Genomic DNA, 20,578 nt, shown 5'->3' with positions numbered 1-20,578 from the left:
CGCCAGCCGCGGCGCGACAGCCGCCCCTGCGCGCTACGTCACCCACCCGCCGGCCAATCTCCCGAGCCCTGCGTTTGGGGGCGTGGCTGAGCGATCCCACGCCCCTCTCCCCGCCCCCCCGGAGGCGGGCGCGAGACGAGGCCTAAGAAATAAACTACAACAAGTAAAAACCTGCAGACTCTTTTTATTAAATTCTCCCATTTCATCTGTACAGAAAAAAAAATGCACATTATTATGTTCAGAATCTCAGTAACATCTCAAAATTACACAGCATGAACATGTAACAAAAACCAAACCAAAAACCAAACCAAGGAGCGGCCAAGGGTTTATACACAGAAAGGGAAAACAATTTACAAAAAAAAAAAAAAAAGAGTTGAGTCTCGTTAATGTCATAATGTCACATTTGAAAATAAAAAAAGACTAAGTTCAAACTGCTGCTGCTGTACAACAGGAATCGCTGGGTCTGTTTGGTACCCTGCGGGGGGAACCTGCAGCGCCATCCCAGAAACCTCCCCAAAAAACCCAGCTCCCGTTTCCCCGCCCAGCACAAATATCAAGCCCCAGCTTCTGATCACCTCCATCACAGCTTTCCCTTCTCCCCACGCTCAGCATTTCCCCCAGGCAAGAGCTACACCAGCCCGAGTGCAGCAACCCACCCGGGAAGGGATCTCTCGCTTTGGGTCAGCTATGGAATGAAACTGGGGTGTTGTGGAAGGAGATAACAGCAACCTGCCTCTGGCCAGCGAGCGGCAATACCTTATTCCTTCTCCCCGTCCCACACAGGCAGCATTCAGGACTCGACCGAGCAGGCACGACACAGAATTTCACCAGCACAGGCCACGCAGCGGTACCAGCCGAACTCCTTCCCGTACGCATGCAATTTGGGTCCCCTCTAACCACGCTTCATCAGTTTTCGGCACAATTGGGCAGGTTTGGCCTCCAAGCAGGGAGGCCGCATGAAGATCAGTGCCTGGGAGCTGCCTTAAAGATTTTAAACCCCATAAATTAAGAATGTACTTTTATACGAACCAACAGCTGCAGCTGTGCGAGGCCTCAGAGCTGTATTTTAAATAGGAACAGAAGTGCTAGATGAAATGTTCCGGTTTCACACCACACTCGTGCAACTCACACGCACCTCAAAACTACCTTTTTTTTTTTGTCTTTTAACCAAAACTGATAAAGTAAAAAAAAAAAGCATACTACAATCTTCTTTCAACTAAATAATAAAGTTGTGTTTTAACAGAAGTCACCATCCAGCTTGAATGCAATTCTTCTACGTTACAGGATTCGAGTGGTCTCTCTGGCTTGCCACATTTCTTCCCTCGGTACCCACCCGCAGTTAGTTTCTGTTCTAAAAGACATTCGCTCCCCTCCATTATTTCTCATACAATCCGCTTTACTGTGGATTCTTTCCGAACAAGACTTGATTTAATTTAAATGGATTTTTAGGTGTCCAATTCTGGGTGAAACGCTTAAATTTTGTTATGGAATTATTTAAACTTTGTCCAGGCTTTTCCAGCCCTTGGCAGAGGCACAGACATATGGGTACTCGACTCGCTGGACAGTACCTGAAGTGCCAGGAATTTTGTTCCTACCCAGACGAGTTACCCCAGCAGCCTGAATGAGAGAGGTGAGGCAGGAGAATCCCAAGTCGAAACTCAGCAAAAGGACTTGATTAGACCCACTAGGTAAACAATAAATAAGCTGATTAAGGTCAACAAGAATGAACACTAACAGGCTAACAGGAGTGAAGTAACGAGGTGCACATCATGCACGGTCCCCCTTAAACATGTCATCTAAACACGCACCATCATTTAGGAAACCTAACTCGTTAGGCCTTGCAGCAGGAGGGGGGAAACAGAGAGCTGTGTGCCGTGCTAGGTGCCAGTCGCCCAGCCCTTCCATACACCCCCAGGAGCATCACCACTTCTACAAGAATTTATCCAAGACAAAGTTTTGGGAGAAGGAGAAAAAAAAAACCACCCCAAAAAACCAAACCACCACATCTCCTAAATTGCATCCTGTGGAAGGCAGCCTTCACTGCCGAGAGGTGAGGATCACAAAGAGGAAGGGGTACCCCAGGCTTTGCCACACCACCACACTGCTCTTGGCTGATGGCAGCTATTTCTAGCACTCCTGATTAGATCAGAGAAGTTAATAAGGCTTCCTCAAGTTCAAGGCAACAGCAGTGTTTCGTACAACAATTTCTTCCTTTCCCCGCAATGGAAAGTGGTTACCTGCAGGCAAGAGGCTTTGCTGGCAACAGCACAAGCAGGTTATTTTTGGAAGAGTACTTGTGTGGGCTTCTGCACTTTTGAGACCTCTACATGTTTAGGTATAGGTGGTAAGGAGGAGGATGTTTCAAGACTAGGACTGGTATATTTCTAGCCATGAAAAAAGCAAACTTCATCATTGGCAGTGGCAGGAGGCCCCATTTTAAAACATGAAGAGGTAACAATGCTCAATGATAAAACGGCCTGGGGCCTTTGCCAGTGTCACACCTGGGTGTGTGCCCTTACAGTGACAAAGGGCATTCAAGGGAATCGTGCAGAAATTTATTTAATATCCTACCTTTGCTTCAGAGGGCCTCTAGACATGTACCTGTAACACCACCCCACAGCACTCGCACTGAAACCAAACTCCCAGGTGAGCCTGCTGACACACTCGGAAACACCACCGACCATAGACTAACACCACCGCAGACCACAGACTCTTAACGCAGGGCTCCAGGCACCCTTACCTTAACCTTCTCTTAATTAAAAAGCAAAAAAAAAAAAACCACCCCAGAAAGCCTCGTATCTGAAAGTAAAGAAAGTCACCTTCAGAGCTGAACAGGGTTTACATTCAGAACTACGGCTACAAACCTACAATTTTCACTGCAATGTCTTTTGGAATTTAGTAGAAGATGCTATTTCTAGACAATAAACCATCTAATTAGGCTTTTCAAGCAATCAGGTTACAAAATGCCACTTCAAAAAGTCACAAGTTTAAAAAAAAGCCCTCCGATAGCAATTTAGTTATGCCCAATAGACATTTGGAGAAGCAGGACTTGTGCCAAGCAAGCAAGGCTGCACAAAGATCTCACTTCCCTTGCCGGCAGCTCTGCAAACACACCCATCCCTACAGCAGTGATTTTGGCGCTCTCAAGCAAAACAATATACACATGTAACTGCCAAACTAACATTTGCAGTGTTATACACCTATGCCACCTCAAGAGAGATTACTGACCGCTCCTCTTCTGCTCCACTTCACATTCACAGAGGGCCAGTTAAGCTCTCTTAGCACCAGGAAGAGGGGTGAGAGAAAGAATTCAGGCTTAATTTCTCTTCTACCTAACCACTAACTGGAATCCTACCACACGCTAATTCTCCACTGAACCTTCATCACTCAGACATTCTCTACTGCTTGCCTTGGGTGCGTAATACTTTGATAAAAAAACCAGAAGCATTTCTGAAATACTCACTAGCATAGTAAGTCTAAAACTGTATCACTAATAGTTTGCTGTCCATCCTCAGAGTGGGATGAAGGTATGTTTGGCAAAAAGCTTCAGTTGCAGCAAAAGCTCACAGTATTTTGTGTACGCGGCATCCTCAGAATCGGCTGGCCCAAACTCCAAAGCGTCTCAAAACCACCTCCCCTGTTCTTCTAGAGAACAACGTGGAGAACTGGAAGTGTCAGGTCTTACCTAGCAGCACACTACATGGGAAAATAAAAGTTATGGTTCAAGCATTAGCCTAAGTTGGACAGCTTCAGGCACGTGATTTTTACTGCAGCACACACAGGCGAGCGCATCTAAAAGGCAAATAAAGTCTATCCTACTGTACACATGGCCCCTCGTACGGTCACTTCTAGATTTCACCAACGCACTCAATGTTTCGGCCAAAGCAGGCGGCTTATGACCTCCATACCTCCTTGTACTTGAGGAACAAAGGTGATGGGAAGGAGAGGCCACAGCTACTGCTGCAGCTTTTCTAACACACCTTCTTTGGGCTCTCAGGTACTGGTATCATGTTCTGGAAGGGCAAGTATATACAGCATGAGCGCACATATTGATGGTACCAATACAAAAGCTACCTCCCTTGAAGATCCAGATGTTTTCTGCCTTTCATACAACACTATCATCCTCCCATCCACTCCTGCTCGGCCTTCTGAACCAACACCTGTGTGCTGTATCCCAGCAGAGGCCAGTTTCTCTTGCCTTATCAACCATAGTTGCGGAAACGAAAAAGACTCTTCAGTGCTACCATTCAAACCATTAAGACCCAGACAGGCCAGTGACAAACCACTGCACTAGCCCACAAGTTTTACAGATAGAGCATGTCAGTCATGCGTTCAGTCACTTTCTGCATCACTGACAAAGCACCGTGTCACCAGTGTGTCAATACCATCTGCAGATAGTTAATTCGGAAGGGTAATAGCTTAGCAGCAGCAAGGTAAAACAATAGGAGTGTTAGAATTTCACTGCATCATTGCTAAGAAACAAAGTTCACCGAGTAACTGATCAGGACACTTAACGCCCGCTGACAGCAGCACTGTACACTACTGACAGGCTCTACATGCCTCGCGTCTACACCGTGTCTTTAATCTACTGAAATACATGTTGTACAGCTCACATGAGTATTTGATCCTGGTCAGTATTTTATTCTATCTTGCGAGTGGCAGAGGAAGAAAGGGAGGACATCTTTTCAGCCAAAAAAATCCACAGTAACAAAAGCAGGATATTTACTAGAAGATGACACCAGCGACTGGTGTCTTTAGGTTGTCCAAGACTATGCTCTGAAGATGCTTTACATAAGATGAGCAAGATGTCCAAAACAAGGCCAACTGTGGTGTAAGATGCAATTTACCCTTTAATTTCCTGCCTCAATTTCACCCAGCCACAGAGGATGACTAGACTTCAGTTATGAACCATTACCTAAATCATATAGTTGGTATGTCTTTCTTTAAAAATTTACTTAAAAACTGCTTGAGCTGCAGGTCGTATCAGTCTGATCTGGAGAGTGAAGGCAGTTCCAACAGTACAATAGAGACTTGTCTACAGGCAGGTAAACGAGAGTCTGCTAACAAAGGGATAACAAAAGCTGCTGGCTGGGCTGCCAATGTTGCACACAAACTTTCATAGGATGAAGATGCTGTGGATGAGATCCAGGATGGGAAAACTGAGCCAACACCTGCTGCTTATTCTCCTCGCACAAGAGGGGGTGGGTAGACTATACAGAGGAGGGCTGTACAAAACTGGGCACTGGGCAGGCATTTCTTCAGCAGGCAATCCAGGCTCTACCTGTCCTTGAGCTCTCTTGTCACCCGCTTGGTGATGCGTCCACACATCAGGCCGATCAGGAAGAGTACACAGATGCCGACTGTGATCACAGACAGTATGTAATTCTTGGACGGAGAGGTCATAACTTGCATGGCAAGGTCAGAAAAGCCTTCCGCTGGGGCAACCTGGAGGCGAGAAGGGAATAAATGAGCCAAGCTGCGCTTTCCATGTGACCCTCAGCCTCAGCATTTATCAGGTTTAGCCTTTGGTACTGCTATTGCCTTCCGTCATCACCAGGCTTGGCCCCAACCACAAACAAGCAGGCCTGCAATGATTCATCTGAAGGAACTGCTGCTCAGGAGATGACTTTGTAATGGGAAGTTCTGCTGACACTATTTCCATTCCCCCTGACCTTCTCTGCAGGAGACCAAGGCCCTGCGCGCATGAAAGACAGTTTAATTCTGGCCTGTTGAGGATGCACCCCAGACACTGAGAGAATAAGATGTACAAGTTCAAAAAAGGAGACCAGATTTCAACTTTTCTGGACCCAACTCAAAACGCTAAACTTCAGAGACAATAATTCCATTACAGTTCAAGTTTTTCATAAATAGCTCACAACGGAAAGATCCAATGCAAATAAAAAAAAGGAAGTAATTTACTGAAATCCTTTATGTATTCACCTTTGCAGCATAGCTCCACATTTCAATACGATCATTAAGGCGTTTCTTGCATTCAGGCTGCAACCTCACACGCTTATCTTCCAGAGCTTCCATTAAGCATGACATTTCTGTAATGCAGAGAAGATGGCGTTACAAAATAGAAACAGTGGCTTTGACAACACGCTGTGGAAAGGCTGCTGGAAAGGGACACTTCAATTCTGCTCAACGCTGATGGTTACATAGCTTTCTAAAACAGACGAGCCAGCCTGACAGACTGTCTACAAAGTCCTGTTGCGCCCCTGAAGCTAGCAATTTTGCCAAGATTCATGATTAATATTGCATTTTGAGGCACAAATAATTTTGACTTCCAAAAAGAAATTACAGTAGGTATCCAAGATGTAGTTCACATGATTTACATGAGATTTTATAGTCTTATAAATTTGCACCTTCAATGAGCTGTACTCTAAATTCTGTGCCACTACGTTTTAGAGAGAACCAAGATCAAATTCAGCTCAGGAAAAAACAAGAGTATCTCCTTAGGCTTGTTAGGAGTTTCTTTTGATCAACAAAATGTTTTGGAGAGGTTTAGCTCCCTGAGTTTTCACACAGTCCTCTGCAAAGGAAATGGGATCACAATGTTCTGGGTGCCTACAGAGCACCTTGGCTAATTCATAAGCTCTTTTATATGCTCATATGAGACACTGACATAAAATTTTGTATTTTATACTTATACTGCCTTACTTGAATAATCCCTAATTGGATGCTTTCTGCTCTGCAGTGAAGCGTTGTTTTGTTCATAGCAAACAGGCTGCAAACTTTAAACTAACTCCAGACTTTTTAAATACAACTGTCAGTTCAAACACTCAGGAGCAGATCCTTCTCTAAGCTACAGATGCCTGCATACCTTCAGTGCAAACATTTCAGAACACACATCAAAAGAATTACAACAGAACAGGAATAAATAAAGGATATCCAGAATTTCAGAAAGGCATTCAGTAACCAGAAAGATAATGATCAGGAAAATACTTGGCTGGTATTTTTAATGCCAGATAAACTCAGAAAGATGGGAAAGTTCAGAACTTTTTTCCCCCACTAGCTTTCTTTAAACAGCCATACATACTATCCAGCCAGCTAACATAACAGCAGTAACAAGGTGCAAGAGCTTGACCTCAAACAGGAAAAGTATGGGTTGGGAAATAAATAAATGAGGTTTCAAGCGGTCTGAACCTGATGAACTCAGTCTTAGGGGACCTGGAACAGTTGATGAAGTCTCAAAGCCTCTAGCTGCTAGGGGAACTTAGAAAATGTAGTAAAGATTACCTACCCTCTGTAATACTTGAAAAGAAAACCTGGTATATTTAAGTAGAGAAGAAAAAAGAGGATCGAAGTACTTCAGTTTAATTTTGTCTGTCAAAAACTCTGAAACAAAGAAGCCAACCATGGACAAAGACTGACGTAGAATGGAGGACCAAGGGGATTAGCTAAGAATGAGCTAAGAATGAATCTTGTGAAACCAATTTGATTCGCTTCTGTCAGAGAGCAGCTTAGTTCCAGGAAAGCTTTTGATGCAGTTTGATATGACACTGTCATCAGTAAGCTTGGGAGCTGTATCCTGTGTGAAGATGATACAGGGAGGGAAATAAACCTCACTGAAAAATGAGTTCATGTCCTTCAATCCCTGTGTATTAAGAGGTTGTTTTCAATAGGATTTAACTGAGGACAGATTTTACAGAAGGGTTACAGATCCAGTATCACACAGTATTGTCAGTAATCACATGAATGATGGAATATAAAATATGCTTATTAAATTTGCAGATAGGGCTGCAAGGATATTATATCGGGATTGAAGAACTGGTCCCACCTCGGACACCAGGAAGGACTTCTTGATAGCCATCTTCTAGTGGCATCTACCACCTCTGCAGCCATTCCACTTCATTACCCACAAAGGACTAGTGGAAAGATCTGGTACTTAAGCTAAGCTGCATTCTCTTACCAGCATTAAGGCCCTCAGGACTGAGGTTATACAAGTAAAGTATGAGCACTTACGGCGTCCTCTCCCTGGTGGAATGGCAGCACAGTGGTGTTTGATGTCTAGGGCACAGGCTGTGTGGAGCACTGGGTCAACAAATATATCTGCTTTGCTTTCTTTCAGCATGTTGAGCACTTCCTGGGGAGGGGGAAATTACAAGTACATCTCAAAAAAAGGAGAGAGAATGAAACTCCTACCACTTGATGTTTCTGAAAGGTGTGTCATCTTTTAAATCCAGGATCATGAGAAAACACCACTGTCCCTGAAGGAGGCTCTGAATACTGGTTCAAGATGGATTAAACATCCTGGTTCACATGGGTTACCATGGTTATGGTCATTATAATATGTTTATTAATCTAAAATACAAAGTCAATATGCCAGGGTTACTTCAGTTAGAATTGAAATCAGGTGCCAGAGCCATGAGGGCAACTCATACAACCCCTGATCACAGCCAGTGCCTAGGCCATACCCAGCACTCATGAAAGCCTGCAACGGAGACAGCAACAGAAATGGATTAGTAACAAGAAACTTGGGCAAGCAAAGCAAGAAAGTATCAAAGCCTGGAATTGCAAAGGAGGCATTGTTGGCACAATTTTCACTGGCAAATTGAAATGGAATTGAATCGCTACAGGCCAGAACTGAGATGTGTAAGGAAATTTGCAGAGCTCTGGCTTCCTACTAGCTAGGACACAGCCTGGGCTGTGATCTGGAAAACTGACTGACTTCTGCAGGGATGGGATGCCTTTTAGAGCACATTCCATTTATTTCCTTTACCTTCTTGCACATTTCATTTTTTATTTTCAGCAGATTCACTTTCAGACATTCTTCCACCTGCCCAGTCTGCTCCTGCGCTGCTGCTTCTTCCGCACACAAGTTGGAAATCTATTTTGAAAAAGGTACTTTAACGTAAGTAGTTCACAACAATTATTCTGCCTTTTAGCACATTTATATCTCAATACATTAGTTCATCACAGGGTGCAGCTAGAGAACAAACGATTAGATGCTTTCCTCGCCCCGAATCCCCAGAGCCAAGTGCAGCCTGGCTCATGCAATATGCATACCCTTTGAAACCCAACAGCAAGAAGTCAATATTACTGTATTGAGAGGGAAGGAGGGAGAACAGCATAGAAAAAATGTTGAGCTATGAAATAAGCTGGAGACATGGCTGATTCGGCTATCAAAAGGGAAGGCTCAAAATCTGACTGTATTCCAGTTAAGGCTGACAAGACCAGAGAACTAGTACACTTTTATTTGGGTTTTGGTTTTTTTTTTTTAACAACAGGAAAGCAGTGTTTTTCCATAGTCACAAGTACTGATGAAATCCCAGGTGAAAAAACTAACTTTGTATTAGCACTGCATAGGAAACTGCAATTCTTGCACACTGGACAAAAGTCACAAGCAGAGAACCTGACTAGCTAGAAGCAGTTCAAAGAGAGGTTTTTGTTTGTTTTAATTATCGGGATAGCTCGCATTTTAAGAAAACAAAATCTGTTTCATGAAGGGAGTTTTTATCCTGAAAAAAGTAGCTGCTGAGCTGCTTCTCGTACCTCTTCAGAACAGTGCATCTGAAGCTGGGGATCCAGCCGATAATCAAGAGCTGATTCCTGGATTATCACTCGAATTTGGTCCTCGCAGTCTGGAGAGAGACGCTATTAAGCGGAGAAAGTCATTAACCCACTCAATGACCTTTATTTTCATAAATCAATCACCTTGCATTTTAACCTGTAATACTTGTATAGCAGTGTAAAAAACTCACTTATGTACAGCCTGTCACATACATTGAAGGCACCACAAGTCCAAGTTTGATTTGTTATTCATTGACTGCTGCTCAGCACAATCCTGCACAGTTTCTCATTTGCATGGATCAGCTCTACTCACCTGGTCTGCATATTTCAACTTCAGGCATGAGATGACTTGTCCTTCCAACTCTGTATCATCCTTGGCCCTATTCAGGATATTTTGACAGAATTTTGGTATATCTGCTTTGCATGCCTTCCTGAGCACTGGATTTAAGCGGTAATCTAACCAGGAAAGATGACAACTTCATTAGAATACACATCTTCATATTACAGAACATAACATTCCAAAAGAAATTTGACAGTAGTTTACTGGATAACATTGTACCACCGATAAATTTAATTCTGGGGGGGGAAACAGTATTTTTTCACAACAGAATTTTAACTTGTGAGATAACAGCTTCAGGAATAAAGTGGATCCAATAACACACGTTGACTCACTTGACTGAAAAAAGTCAGCGTGTGCACTGACAACATGAAGGAGAACAAAACAAAGCAAATATTCTTTCAGCCATGCAGACCACTCCACAGCTCAAGCAGGCAAGTTATATGTTTTTTTCAGAAGAGGATACCTGTGTTCTGTGTAATCTGGCGCTTGGTAATCATTTGCTTGCACTTAGGATCCATCACTTCACTGTTCTTGTTTTGTTTCAAACACTGCAACATATTTTTTGAGTCTGCCTCTGGACAAAACCGCTACAAAAAAAAACCAGAAACAAAAAACAAAAAAACCCAACTTTCATCACAAAGCACTTGAAAAAACCAAACCACTATATTCATGAAAGAAAAACCACATATTAAACACGCCCTATTAAAAAGGAAATTGCTGCTCTCTAAATGGACTATGGGCACAAACATCTTTGCTTATGGACAGAGCACTAAGCCGTACCGTCTTGACTGGCTTCTAGGCACCAGCTTGGGCTGGCAGTATCAAAAGCAATTGGCCTTTATTTTCTACTCTTAAGTTACAGCACACCTTGCAAGAAATACACACCAAATTAGGTCTCATACCCAACTACTTTCACTCCCCTTTATTTCAGAAACTAAAAAAGGAATCCTTTAAGTCTATACACCTACTGCTGTTCTGCATAAATGCTGGCTGGACAAAGCAACAGGCAAAGACTTTGTTAGTAACGCTTGGAATAAAGTAAGACCATACAGAACAAGAAAGCAGAGAACAGCTCACTGATAGCAATTTTCCCATTCCCACCCTGAATTAGACAGTCAAAAGTGAAACAGCTTATCCAAAATTGAAACCAAGGTACCCATTTCTTTTGTTAAAACTAATTTTGGGGATGTAAAATAATCCTCACCATTTTTGTGAGATTACAGGTCTTTTTAAGAGCACGAGTCTGTACTGGAGAGCAGTAAATTCTCAAGATGTAGTGCTTTGGCCACAACATGCAGTCAGGGTACTACATGCAGACCACATGTAGTAGCGCTTCCCTGCAAGAGTGTCTTGTATTAACATTCACTGCTGCTTTCCAGATGGTACCACTTTAAGCCAGCACTTCTGATTTTAAGTTTTGCATGCTTTTGCCTGCTTTATCAGTTTGATGAAAGTCAGCAGTGAATGTAATGTTACTTCTCTCTGTAATCATAACTTCTGCACCTTTGCCAAAAGCAAATCCAAATCCAAACCGACTGGATGAAAACTGTATTAGAAGTCTCAGCACAGACTTCCTCCTCTGCTTGCAGTTAGGAAGAAATTTATTAGTGCACAGTCTTTGATCAGATATTTGGAGGAAGTAAATTTGAAGAGCCCTGAAGAAACCTCAGCCTGATTCAGAGTTAAGAAACTGATTACTTTGCAAAAAAAGCAATCATACCTCTGAAAGAAACACAGCAGTCTTGTAAACAAGCCTTTATGGGAAGCTCAAAACTGATAGAGCTCTTGCATCCCAACCTCATCCTCTTAAACCAGCACACTACCATTACCTTGATCATCTGCTTGCAGACTCTCATGAGTGTATAGTCCAGTTCTGGATCCATCATCTCTGTCTCCTGCAGTTTAAACACCTTCTGGTGGCACCGGGTACTCAACTGCTTCTTGATTTCTTTCAGGCATTCAATAATCTACAACACAGTATTACAACCGTAACACACTGCTGCTCAGAACACAGATCTCTGTGTTCCCCTAATGTCTATCTTCATCTGATTTATGTAGTTAAGTTCCCAATGCCTAGATCTTGTGAAAAGTCATTAACAATGCTGATTTCCAGGACTTGCTGTAAGCTCATCTTTTCACACAAAGATTTAGTAAGAGGGCCACCTGGACTTACTCCAAAACCACAAACCTCATCTTGCAGACATTACACCTAGGAAATCTTTAGCAAGATTTGCAATAACCAGCTGCCAATAGCCTAAACTAGCATTAACAGAGGAATGAACTGCTCACAGCATTGAATTCACCCAGTATTAGCTTGTGAACCAGTGGGGGAACAAAAAAAAATTATGCTCCAAAATAGTAATGAAATATTTCAGTGGTATCAAAATGAAAATCTAACACTGCACTCACAGGAGCAAAAGTATTCTTCAAAAGTTTTCTGAAATGGAAGTACAAATTAAATTGTAAATTATTAATAAGATCCATTACCTGAGCATTGCCATAGGGCACGTTTTGGCAGTAATTCTTGATGTCACTTTTACAAGCCTCATACAGTTCTGGTTCAAGTCTGATATCCTCCGTCTGCAGGACAAATTACAATATGAACTTTTAAGCAGGTCTCTCAAAACTATTTTACTTTGTGAATCTATTAACTAGAGCCCTCTACTCAAAACCAAGCAAGCAACTCTCACAACAGGCAGGTTCAGTTTCTTTGAATGTAAGGATCTTGGGTGTGAGAAGCAGTGTTAGCAGGAAATCGACTTTGCAAATCCATGCAGTGGATCAGCTGGCTTTTTACACTGAAGAAAGGGTTTACACTGAAGAAGGGGTTTAAACTCAATTTTAGAGCTGGCAAGTTGTTTCCACTGCTCCTCCTATAAGGGCATTGACACAAATATCCAAGACAGCCAAAATATTTTCATGTGAAAGCTAAAGGACATATTAATAACCACTCGTCTATTGGGTGATCTGGAGGATGTGAATGAAGGTTCCTGCTTTTAGCGATGCCCAGCATTTGAATTCCTCCATACAAAGGCAAGAGTGCTGCATCTTCTGATATGAGCCTACTTAAGGTAAAGCTTTAACACTCAAACAATATCTACTGGACAAAGACCTAATGAATTTATTGCTGCAAGCACTGCAGCAGGAAGTTGAGAGGCAGCCTTGCCTACCAGAACAAATACTATTCTTATTTATCCACTGAGCAACTTAGAGCAGCTGGAGTTGAGTTGTTACATCTGCACTTGTTCCCTCTGTCTGTAAAATGAATCTTTTATTTTCTCCTAGAGGACTTTAAGGACATCAGCATGTGTAGCACATTGCTATCTAACACTAAACGTAATCACTTCTAGCTGGAATTCCAATGACCATTTAGTTTGCCTTAGCCTTCATGAGGCTATATTTAAGCCATTAAAGTCGACAATCATTACTTTCACCGTGAAGGGCAATTGAGCCTTGTGTTGTACAAAGAGCGGAAAAAATAAATTAGATACATCTTACAAATGAGCTTCCTTTTTTTTTTTAGGATGGACAAACCAGGAAGCTTTAATTCAAGGACCTCGCTAGAAGAGCGGACAGATCGAGTTTCACACATTTACCATCTCTAGCTCCTCAACACGCAGCTGTTTGCGGCACTTCAGAGAGACCCTGTGCTCCTTGGCATCCTGCAAAGTATCATTGCGCACAGTCGTGCTCAGACAGATCACCACATCCACCCTACAGAAAATAAAACAGCTTTTTACTCATATACCCTTCACTTACACCAGCCAAGATTGGTGCTGGATCAGCACATCAGAGAAATTGACCCCAGGAATGCAAACACGACACAAAGTCCTTGTGCATCTATGCTTACTTGTAGCCTGGGTACAGCTCTATGTGGAATAACTGGATCACAGTTCAAACCTAAATCTGATGCTCTCCAGCTGAGGTCTAGATCAGCGGGCAGGAAGATATTCAAAATCCCACCACACCCTGCCCAGCAAGACCTCTGCTCTTCAGTCACGTGAGCACCTGAGAAAAGCTTTACTTAATCTCAGAAATAGATGAAGGTGAATACTTACATGGCATTGCAAACAATCCTTTTGCATTATCGGAAGGGCATTTATATCATAAAATGCAAATAGTCTTGCTATCCCTGAACAGGATTGACCTTGTGTGTAATTTAGCCTTACGTCATTGCAGTAGGCCATTAAAAAACTCTTATACTGAAATGAACAAACCAGCTAAAATATATGGATATTTTCCTTTCCCAGACCAGCAACTGGAACAACGGTAGCCTGCATCTTAAGAAGATGATGAATCTAGCAAGGGTATAAAAAAATCCTGGGACATGCAGTCCACTAATTGCGATCCTTAGCTATTTTCAGAGCAAGAAAAATAAAGAGGACAGGCTTGTATGCAAGAGTAAACCAAAAGTAATTTTAAAGAGGCAGGCAATGCCTCTACCTTAAGCATCTGCAGAACACAGTCACTAAGGGAAAAACCACAAAACAACCAGCCTTTAAAGGAAAGCCCAGCGTTTTCTGTCCTATCATGAATTATCCTGTAACTTCATTACATATTTATACAATCAGATCACTGTTTGGTCAGGTGCTACATACTTTTTTTTGATGTTGGGGCAAAGTTTCAGCACATCCTCCTTGCAAGCCATTTTAAACTTGTATGAGAATCTAAAATCTTTCATTTGAACCTGCAAGAGAAAAATGAGAAAAAACAACCCACTCTAGTCAGCTGGAGGGAAAAAAGAAGTGCTGCCCAGAGGAACACTCGTTGAATCATGCAGTCACCAAATGCTTTTGTCTACAACTTAGTAATGTGGAAGCAAGGGGGACGCTGCACTGCTGAAGAAGCTGGGACTCTATCTACCATTCCCAAGGAAGGAAGGAAGGTCTGAAAATAAATCATCCCCAGAAGTGACCCATTTATGACCAGGCACACAAGTACAACTGTCTGAATTCACAAGAGCATTTTAAATACAGTGGGAAATCAATCTCAAAGAAGGAGGTGTTTCATAATTAGCAAATTCCTGTCAACACCCTCAACGAACACAACAAGTTTCCATTGATAGCAGAGAAAAGCGCTGCTTACCAGCTGGAAATGAGTAACTCCAATTGCACATTTTTCATTCATTTCCTTCTGGTGTTTGTTCTGTATTAGACACTCCATCAGGTCCCCAGAATCAATCTGGTTATCTGCAACCTCCTGAAAAAAACAGATGAAAGGCTTAAAAATGAGCTGCTCTTACAAGTCATGATTTTTGTGCTCCTTTAGCCCACTGTGACCAGGAAATGGTGGAATTCGCAGTGCCACTCTCTAGTGTGAGCTTACACTCACCATTAACTGACCACCCCAGAGTTGTACCACACAAGGATCTACACCTGTAGTCCAGAAAAGGATCTACACCTGTAGTCCAGAAAAGGATCTACACCTGTAGTCCAGAAAAGGATCATCTCAGGCACATGCGCGCTTTAGACCCAGGAGAACATGCCACAGTGACTCAATGCTTACACGAAGTATTACAGCTAGGTGCCTTAGTTGCTATTTAACTACTCGATCCTAGAGCAACATACGAAGTTATTTCAGCAATGCTGAGCAGCTGTGCGGAGCGTAGTGGCTAGACACACTGCTTGCAGGCAAGGGGGAAGGAAAAAGTTTAGGTTTTAACCCACTGTAAAGAGTGATTTTTCCAATTACAGGGCAATTTTCATCTTCAAACTCTTGCTTTTATGCTAGGGCTCTGACAACACCAGAAGTACAAGACTGAACTAGATTGGCTTAGGGTGTTTTTTTAAAGACTTTCGTAACTGCTTACGTCTGATTTTACTTTTGAAGTGTAGCAAGAACAGAAAGAACTACTACTAAAAACCTCTAACCTTTCCGACATGGTGTTTTTTTTCCCCAAAGATATTCATGCTATCGCAGAGTACTCACATGACAGAACGTCTGGATAATGGGCTCACAGGCTCTCATCAGCAAGGCTTCAATTTGAATGTCCTGCAGAAAACATGCAATATTTCATTTTCACAGTGAACAGACAAGAAAAGAGGCTCTGATAAAAAAACCTGTGATAAGAAGTTAAGCTGAACCCAGTTTACAGGGTTTTGAAAGATGCAATCCAGACAGCTTTGCCCTTCAGGTCTGGAAATCCTAGGGTTCACTCTTGCCAACAATGTGGCAAATGCAAGACAGGCCTTCCAGCTTAAGGGAAGAGCCTAGTCTCCACAGGAACACATTGCTTGGATAATTCAGCCAATCTCCTCTGAAATCACCTTACACCTAGGCAGGATTTAAATACTAATGACAGTTCTGAGCAAACCATTCTGTAACCACTGGGAGAAAGCTTTCCTTAGGGCACAATGTACATTTTAAGAGATATAGGGAACCGTTTGGGGCAAGACAGTCAAATATACAGCTTCATAAAATAAGTAGAGCTGCTGACCTCACTTTGGAAAACCTCTATGATGCACCTGGCAGTTATTTCTTGCAAAATTTTCTGGGATGGGGTGGGGGAAGTTGCAATACAGTACTCAAAACTACTTGCAAGCAAGACCAAAAAATGAAATCCCATGATGTATCTTCACTTGTACCACAAGCAACTGGGCTACCTGTGCAAGAAATCTTAGCTTCAGTACCATAACTGATTTTAATTGGGAGAAATGTCATCACCAGCCTGAAATCCTGAACTACTGTTCAATTCTCTTCCTCAGGAACCCTACATGAAAACTTACATTGTACGGGGTAAAATGGATGGCCTCTGCTTGATCCCAGAGAGCTGCATTTCTGCAGAACTTTTTTCACCACTGTCAGAATGACATGCTTATGCTCAACTCTTCCTTTATCCCAGGCTGAAAACCACTCACCTCTGACTCCAGCTCAGTGAGGTTCCCCACTATGTCTCTGCAATCAGACACCAAGTCATCAAGATGGTCCTGAAGGCATTCCAGCTCCTATAAAAACAGACATTTTAGTACGTGACCCAAAAACCCAAGCTCAAAATTTGGACCCTTTGCATAACCTTAACAAGAGGTTAATTACCCAAACTACAACCTATGACAGACACTTCAAAAAGACAGTGGTGCATGCTCTACTGCATCTGCTACATACCCCCTACAGCTATGCTAGGGCACAACAATTTAACATGAAAGTATTCGTTGCAACTTTGTTAAGTAGCAGCAGATGTTAGTTCAGTTCTGTATAAACACAGGAAGCAGGTCAGTATTTGCCAAACGGAAATGGGATAAAGTTTATGTGGGAAATGCCAAGCTTGTAGTAGAGTATTACAAATAAGAGTCAGGGTGGGGTGGGATTGCTTCATCAAAGTCCTTCTTGTTAACTAGCCCCTTCCCCCTTCTCATTCCATTACACATTTGAACCTACCGAAGCCAAGCAGTAGGCGCAAAGCTTCTTCATGTCACCTGTCTCTCAAACTACAACATTTTTAATATATTTTCTACCAAGATGTCCCTTTATCCCCTTTTCTGCCCGTCCCACCCCTTCAGCTTTGCAAATGAAGTAGTAGTGTTACTGCGCACTGTACCTGCCCTGTCTCTGTTTTTTCACTGCACCACTTCCCTAAGTCAATCATGCACTTGTCCTGGAGGGCTGGGTCCAGCTTCACATCCATGGCACGCTGATGGAGGATTCTCTGGACCTCTGCTCTGCACTCTCGTGATAGCTGCAAAGAGGACAAAGAGCGTTTAGCATATGGGGTCTCTAAATCCATACAACGCAAACAAGATGCTGTCAGGTGAAGTACTGAGAGCAACCACAAATGCCATCAGCAATCCCAGAAAGTACAGAAGTCATCCTGTACTGTTCAGCATGAGCCTCCTGGGGCCCCCAGGAGCAATCCAGGCTCCGAAAGAGTTTGGAGCTTTTGTCCTTTAATTAGGAGGAAGGCTCCTTTTATTTCACTGAAATAAACCTTATACTCTTAAACCTTCACTTTGCTTTTCAAATGTGATGTCAAAGCAGGTCTCTAGATTATCAGCTGCACTGCCCCCTTCATTCAAAGCTCCAGACTGCTTCTGGTGAAGAAAGTCAAAATAGCTCATGCCCTCAATACCAAAAGGGAAGCCCAGAATGAGGCAATATAGGCCAGCTGTAATTTCTTCTCAGCAATCCCACTGCAGCACATCAGAGCCAGCATTTGCCAAGACAGGAAGAAACAAATTGTAGGAAATCGAGGGATACTGGCATGGTGCTTGTCAGACCTAAACCACACCAGTCAAAGCTTAAAACTTCATGCATTTAAAATCCAAACCACTGGAAGTTACCTAGCATTTTGTGGACAGCACCAGAAAAAAGTACAGGTCTAACTTCTGATGAGTTTGCTTTCAAACACTAAATTTCAAGATGATAGCTCCTCCCTTAGCCTACTTTCCACAAGAAAAATACATTTAAAAGCCTTTTCTCTCTTATAGACTATTTGCAGGCTGGCTATTGATTTCTTTGGTCAGCACTAATATAAAATGGAATTAAAAAGTCACACAACACAGCAGACAAAGAAACTGCATTAAAAAATTATTCCTAAAAGAGAGATGCTTTCAACCAATACTTGACCTCTACCATGAAAGACCTTTTAAATCAAGCTGTAGAAATTAATTTTTAAGCCAGGCCATCGTGTAAACCCACCAACTCCTAGGGGCTGTGTGCACTGCAGTGCCAAAAGAAATGGAACCAAGCACCCAGCTGCTTTCAAGGGAATGCCTGGATAAAGGCACGAGAGGGCAGCAAACTTGAAAAGTAGCTCTGAACCAAACAAATGTGATTATGGTGGATCTCCAGATTGCAGGGCAGCAGTCAGATCCCTACCGTCTTCTTTAAAGACAGCATAAGCACATTTACCAGTACAGCATGCTCCAAAGAATTGAAAGGATGGTTTATATCAATAGGAAGAATTTAATGGGGTATAATCTGAAGTTGTACTCAAATCAAAACTTAATTAGAAACAGCCTAGGAAAGCTGGACTTGAAACTCCTTTTTGCACAAAACCAAGTTTGCAACTATGTTAGCTATCTACAAGGAATCATATTCCTCTTCGGAAAGACAAGGGGGAGGACTTGCACTGTGTTTAAACAGATATAAGTAAGCTGTTGTTGGCATACAGTTTCCCCCCCTGCAGGCAATTGTCACATCTTGATGTGGCTATTTCACTTTACCAGAACAGCACCACAGACCTTCAAAGGCACACCTGAGGAGAAGCTGGGCATCTGAAGCAGTGCAAGTACCACCTACGGTAAATGCTTTTAAGTAACTTTTGCGAGTTCTTGCAATTTTAGCACTGAGTGTCCAGCTTCCAAATGTATGTACAACCTTCGTATCACAGATCAAAGAGCAGTAGTTGCACTCTAGCACTTACCCTCCTTCCTTGCTCCTCTGTGCGGTACGCATGCCTGTACAAGCAGGAGAAAACAGCCCCTGGAGGCATCAGCTCACTCGTCTCGTTCCAGCCATGGGTATGGCAGAGACGGGAGGCATCTCCCTGACACTTGCGGTAAAGGACTGTATCCAGTCTGCAAACAGAAAAGTTATCACTAGCATTTTATTCAAACCTTTAACGTTTTTCATATTCTGAAATGCTTTTGAGACAGAAAAATCTACTTCAAGTTTCATACACCACCACATCATTTAGCAGCGGTGTCTAACCAACTGAACCAACAGGTGGCAAAATGCCTGTCACTCAGTTTGGAATCAACTCCCTAATGTTGCAAAAATACACCAAGATCTTTAATTACAGATTAAAGTCTCAACACTTCTTGAAGCGCCTCCCATTCTCTTCTGCAGCATGCCAGCCAAATGCTGACATGCCAGAAAAAAAAACCCTATCTCCTTGATGTCCTAAAGCAGCAGAAAGGCAGGTACGCACCACATTTTGCTTGTTTAATATGTTACGTGTACTTCATACTGCTGCCATTTTAAAATGCCAGTTTCACAAAAAACTGAGTTAGATTAATTATTGTCTGCCCTGGATTTGAGCGAACTGAAGACTCAGCATCCCTTGCATGCAAGAAAACTGCAAGTGCAGATCGCTTAAGATGACGTCTAATTACATTCAATTAAGAGATATTGCCAACTTTCCAAAATTGAAACTTCAGAAATCTACAACACTTTAGCAGGCAAACATCAAGTGATATGAGTGGACACAATTATATAGATAATGACATAAGCAGTAAGGAAACCATTTCTACTCCATGCATCTGTGCTAGGCGCACAGGTAATACAACAGTTTTTATAAGCCAGTTCTAGGCAATGGTGGTTAAACAAGAATAATAAGCTAATGCTGCCCAGCCTGCAATATGAGTTAGAATTATCTTTATTCCCAGCAAAACGCAAATACTCAGTTTTCCTTCTTCCAATCACTTAAGTTTGGCTCAAGCAATGAATTACGTGCTGGAAACATGGCACAGGGAGGAGAATTAGCAATGAAAGGAAACAGGAAGAGGAGGAAAAAAAAATTAAGAGTATTCTCTTCTACCTATGGAGACAGTTATTGAGAGGACTAACTAAACAGCCATAAAAGCCCAGAACTTTCTGGTCCATGAAGCCCCACGTATTTAAAAGCAGAAGGTTCACAGAGCGTGTCAGCTCTTAACTGCTGACAATGCTGCCCACAGATACAGCTGAGACATACATTTTCTTCATGTTCGATTTTAATACCTTTGCTGTAATCGAAGCCCATCACTTCTTGCCTTACACTCCTTACGGTCACTGAGAACAATTATTCCA

General features: G+C 42.4%; 1 protein-coding gene across 1 annotated transcript in view; it reads right to left on the bottom strand.

The window, feature by feature from the left end:
- Positions 1-5,178: 5,178 nt before the first annotated feature.
- The window catches only part of GLG1 (golgi glycoprotein 1), a gene marked incomplete at its 5' end in the record, with an annotated part of 42,102 nt that continues 26,702 nt past the window's right edge, over positions 5,179-20,578 (bottom strand). Inside the window, 16 exons of the mRNA XM_035898797.1 lie at positions 5,179-5,445; positions 5,941-6,047; positions 7,966-8,086; positions 8,723-8,830; positions 9,496-9,597; positions 9,827-9,969; positions 10,317-10,440; positions 11,683-11,820; positions 12,341-12,433; positions 13,450-13,567; positions 14,452-14,540; positions 14,939-15,052; positions 15,782-15,844; positions 16,711-16,797; positions 17,388-17,525; positions 19,212-19,365. Coding sequence (XP_035754690.1) covers positions 5,278-5,445; positions 5,941-6,047; positions 7,966-8,086; positions 8,723-8,830; positions 9,496-9,597; positions 9,827-9,969; positions 10,317-10,440; positions 11,683-11,820; positions 12,341-12,433; positions 13,450-13,567; positions 14,452-14,540; positions 14,939-15,052; positions 15,782-15,844; positions 16,711-16,797; positions 17,388-17,525; positions 19,212-19,365 — 1,867 coding nt within the window. The remainder of the gene's footprint in view (positions 5,446-5,940; positions 6,048-7,965; positions 8,087-8,722; positions 8,831-9,495; positions 9,598-9,826; positions 9,970-10,316; positions 10,441-11,682; positions 11,821-12,340; positions 12,434-13,449; positions 13,568-14,451; positions 14,541-14,938; positions 15,053-15,781; positions 15,845-16,710; positions 16,798-17,387; positions 17,526-19,211; positions 19,366-20,578) is intronic.

Source organism: Egretta garzetta, unplaced genomic scaffold (assembly GCF_000687185.1).
Source record: "Egretta garzetta isolate BGI_Z169 unplaced genomic scaffold, ASM68718v1 scaffold27, whole genome shotgun sequence".
Classification (NCBI taxonomy): domain Eukaryota; kingdom Metazoa; phylum Chordata; class Aves; order Pelecaniformes; family Ardeidae; genus Egretta; species Egretta garzetta.
The sequence above is the reverse complement of the archived record's forward strand: the minus strand, read 5'-3'. Positions and strand labels throughout refer to the sequence as shown.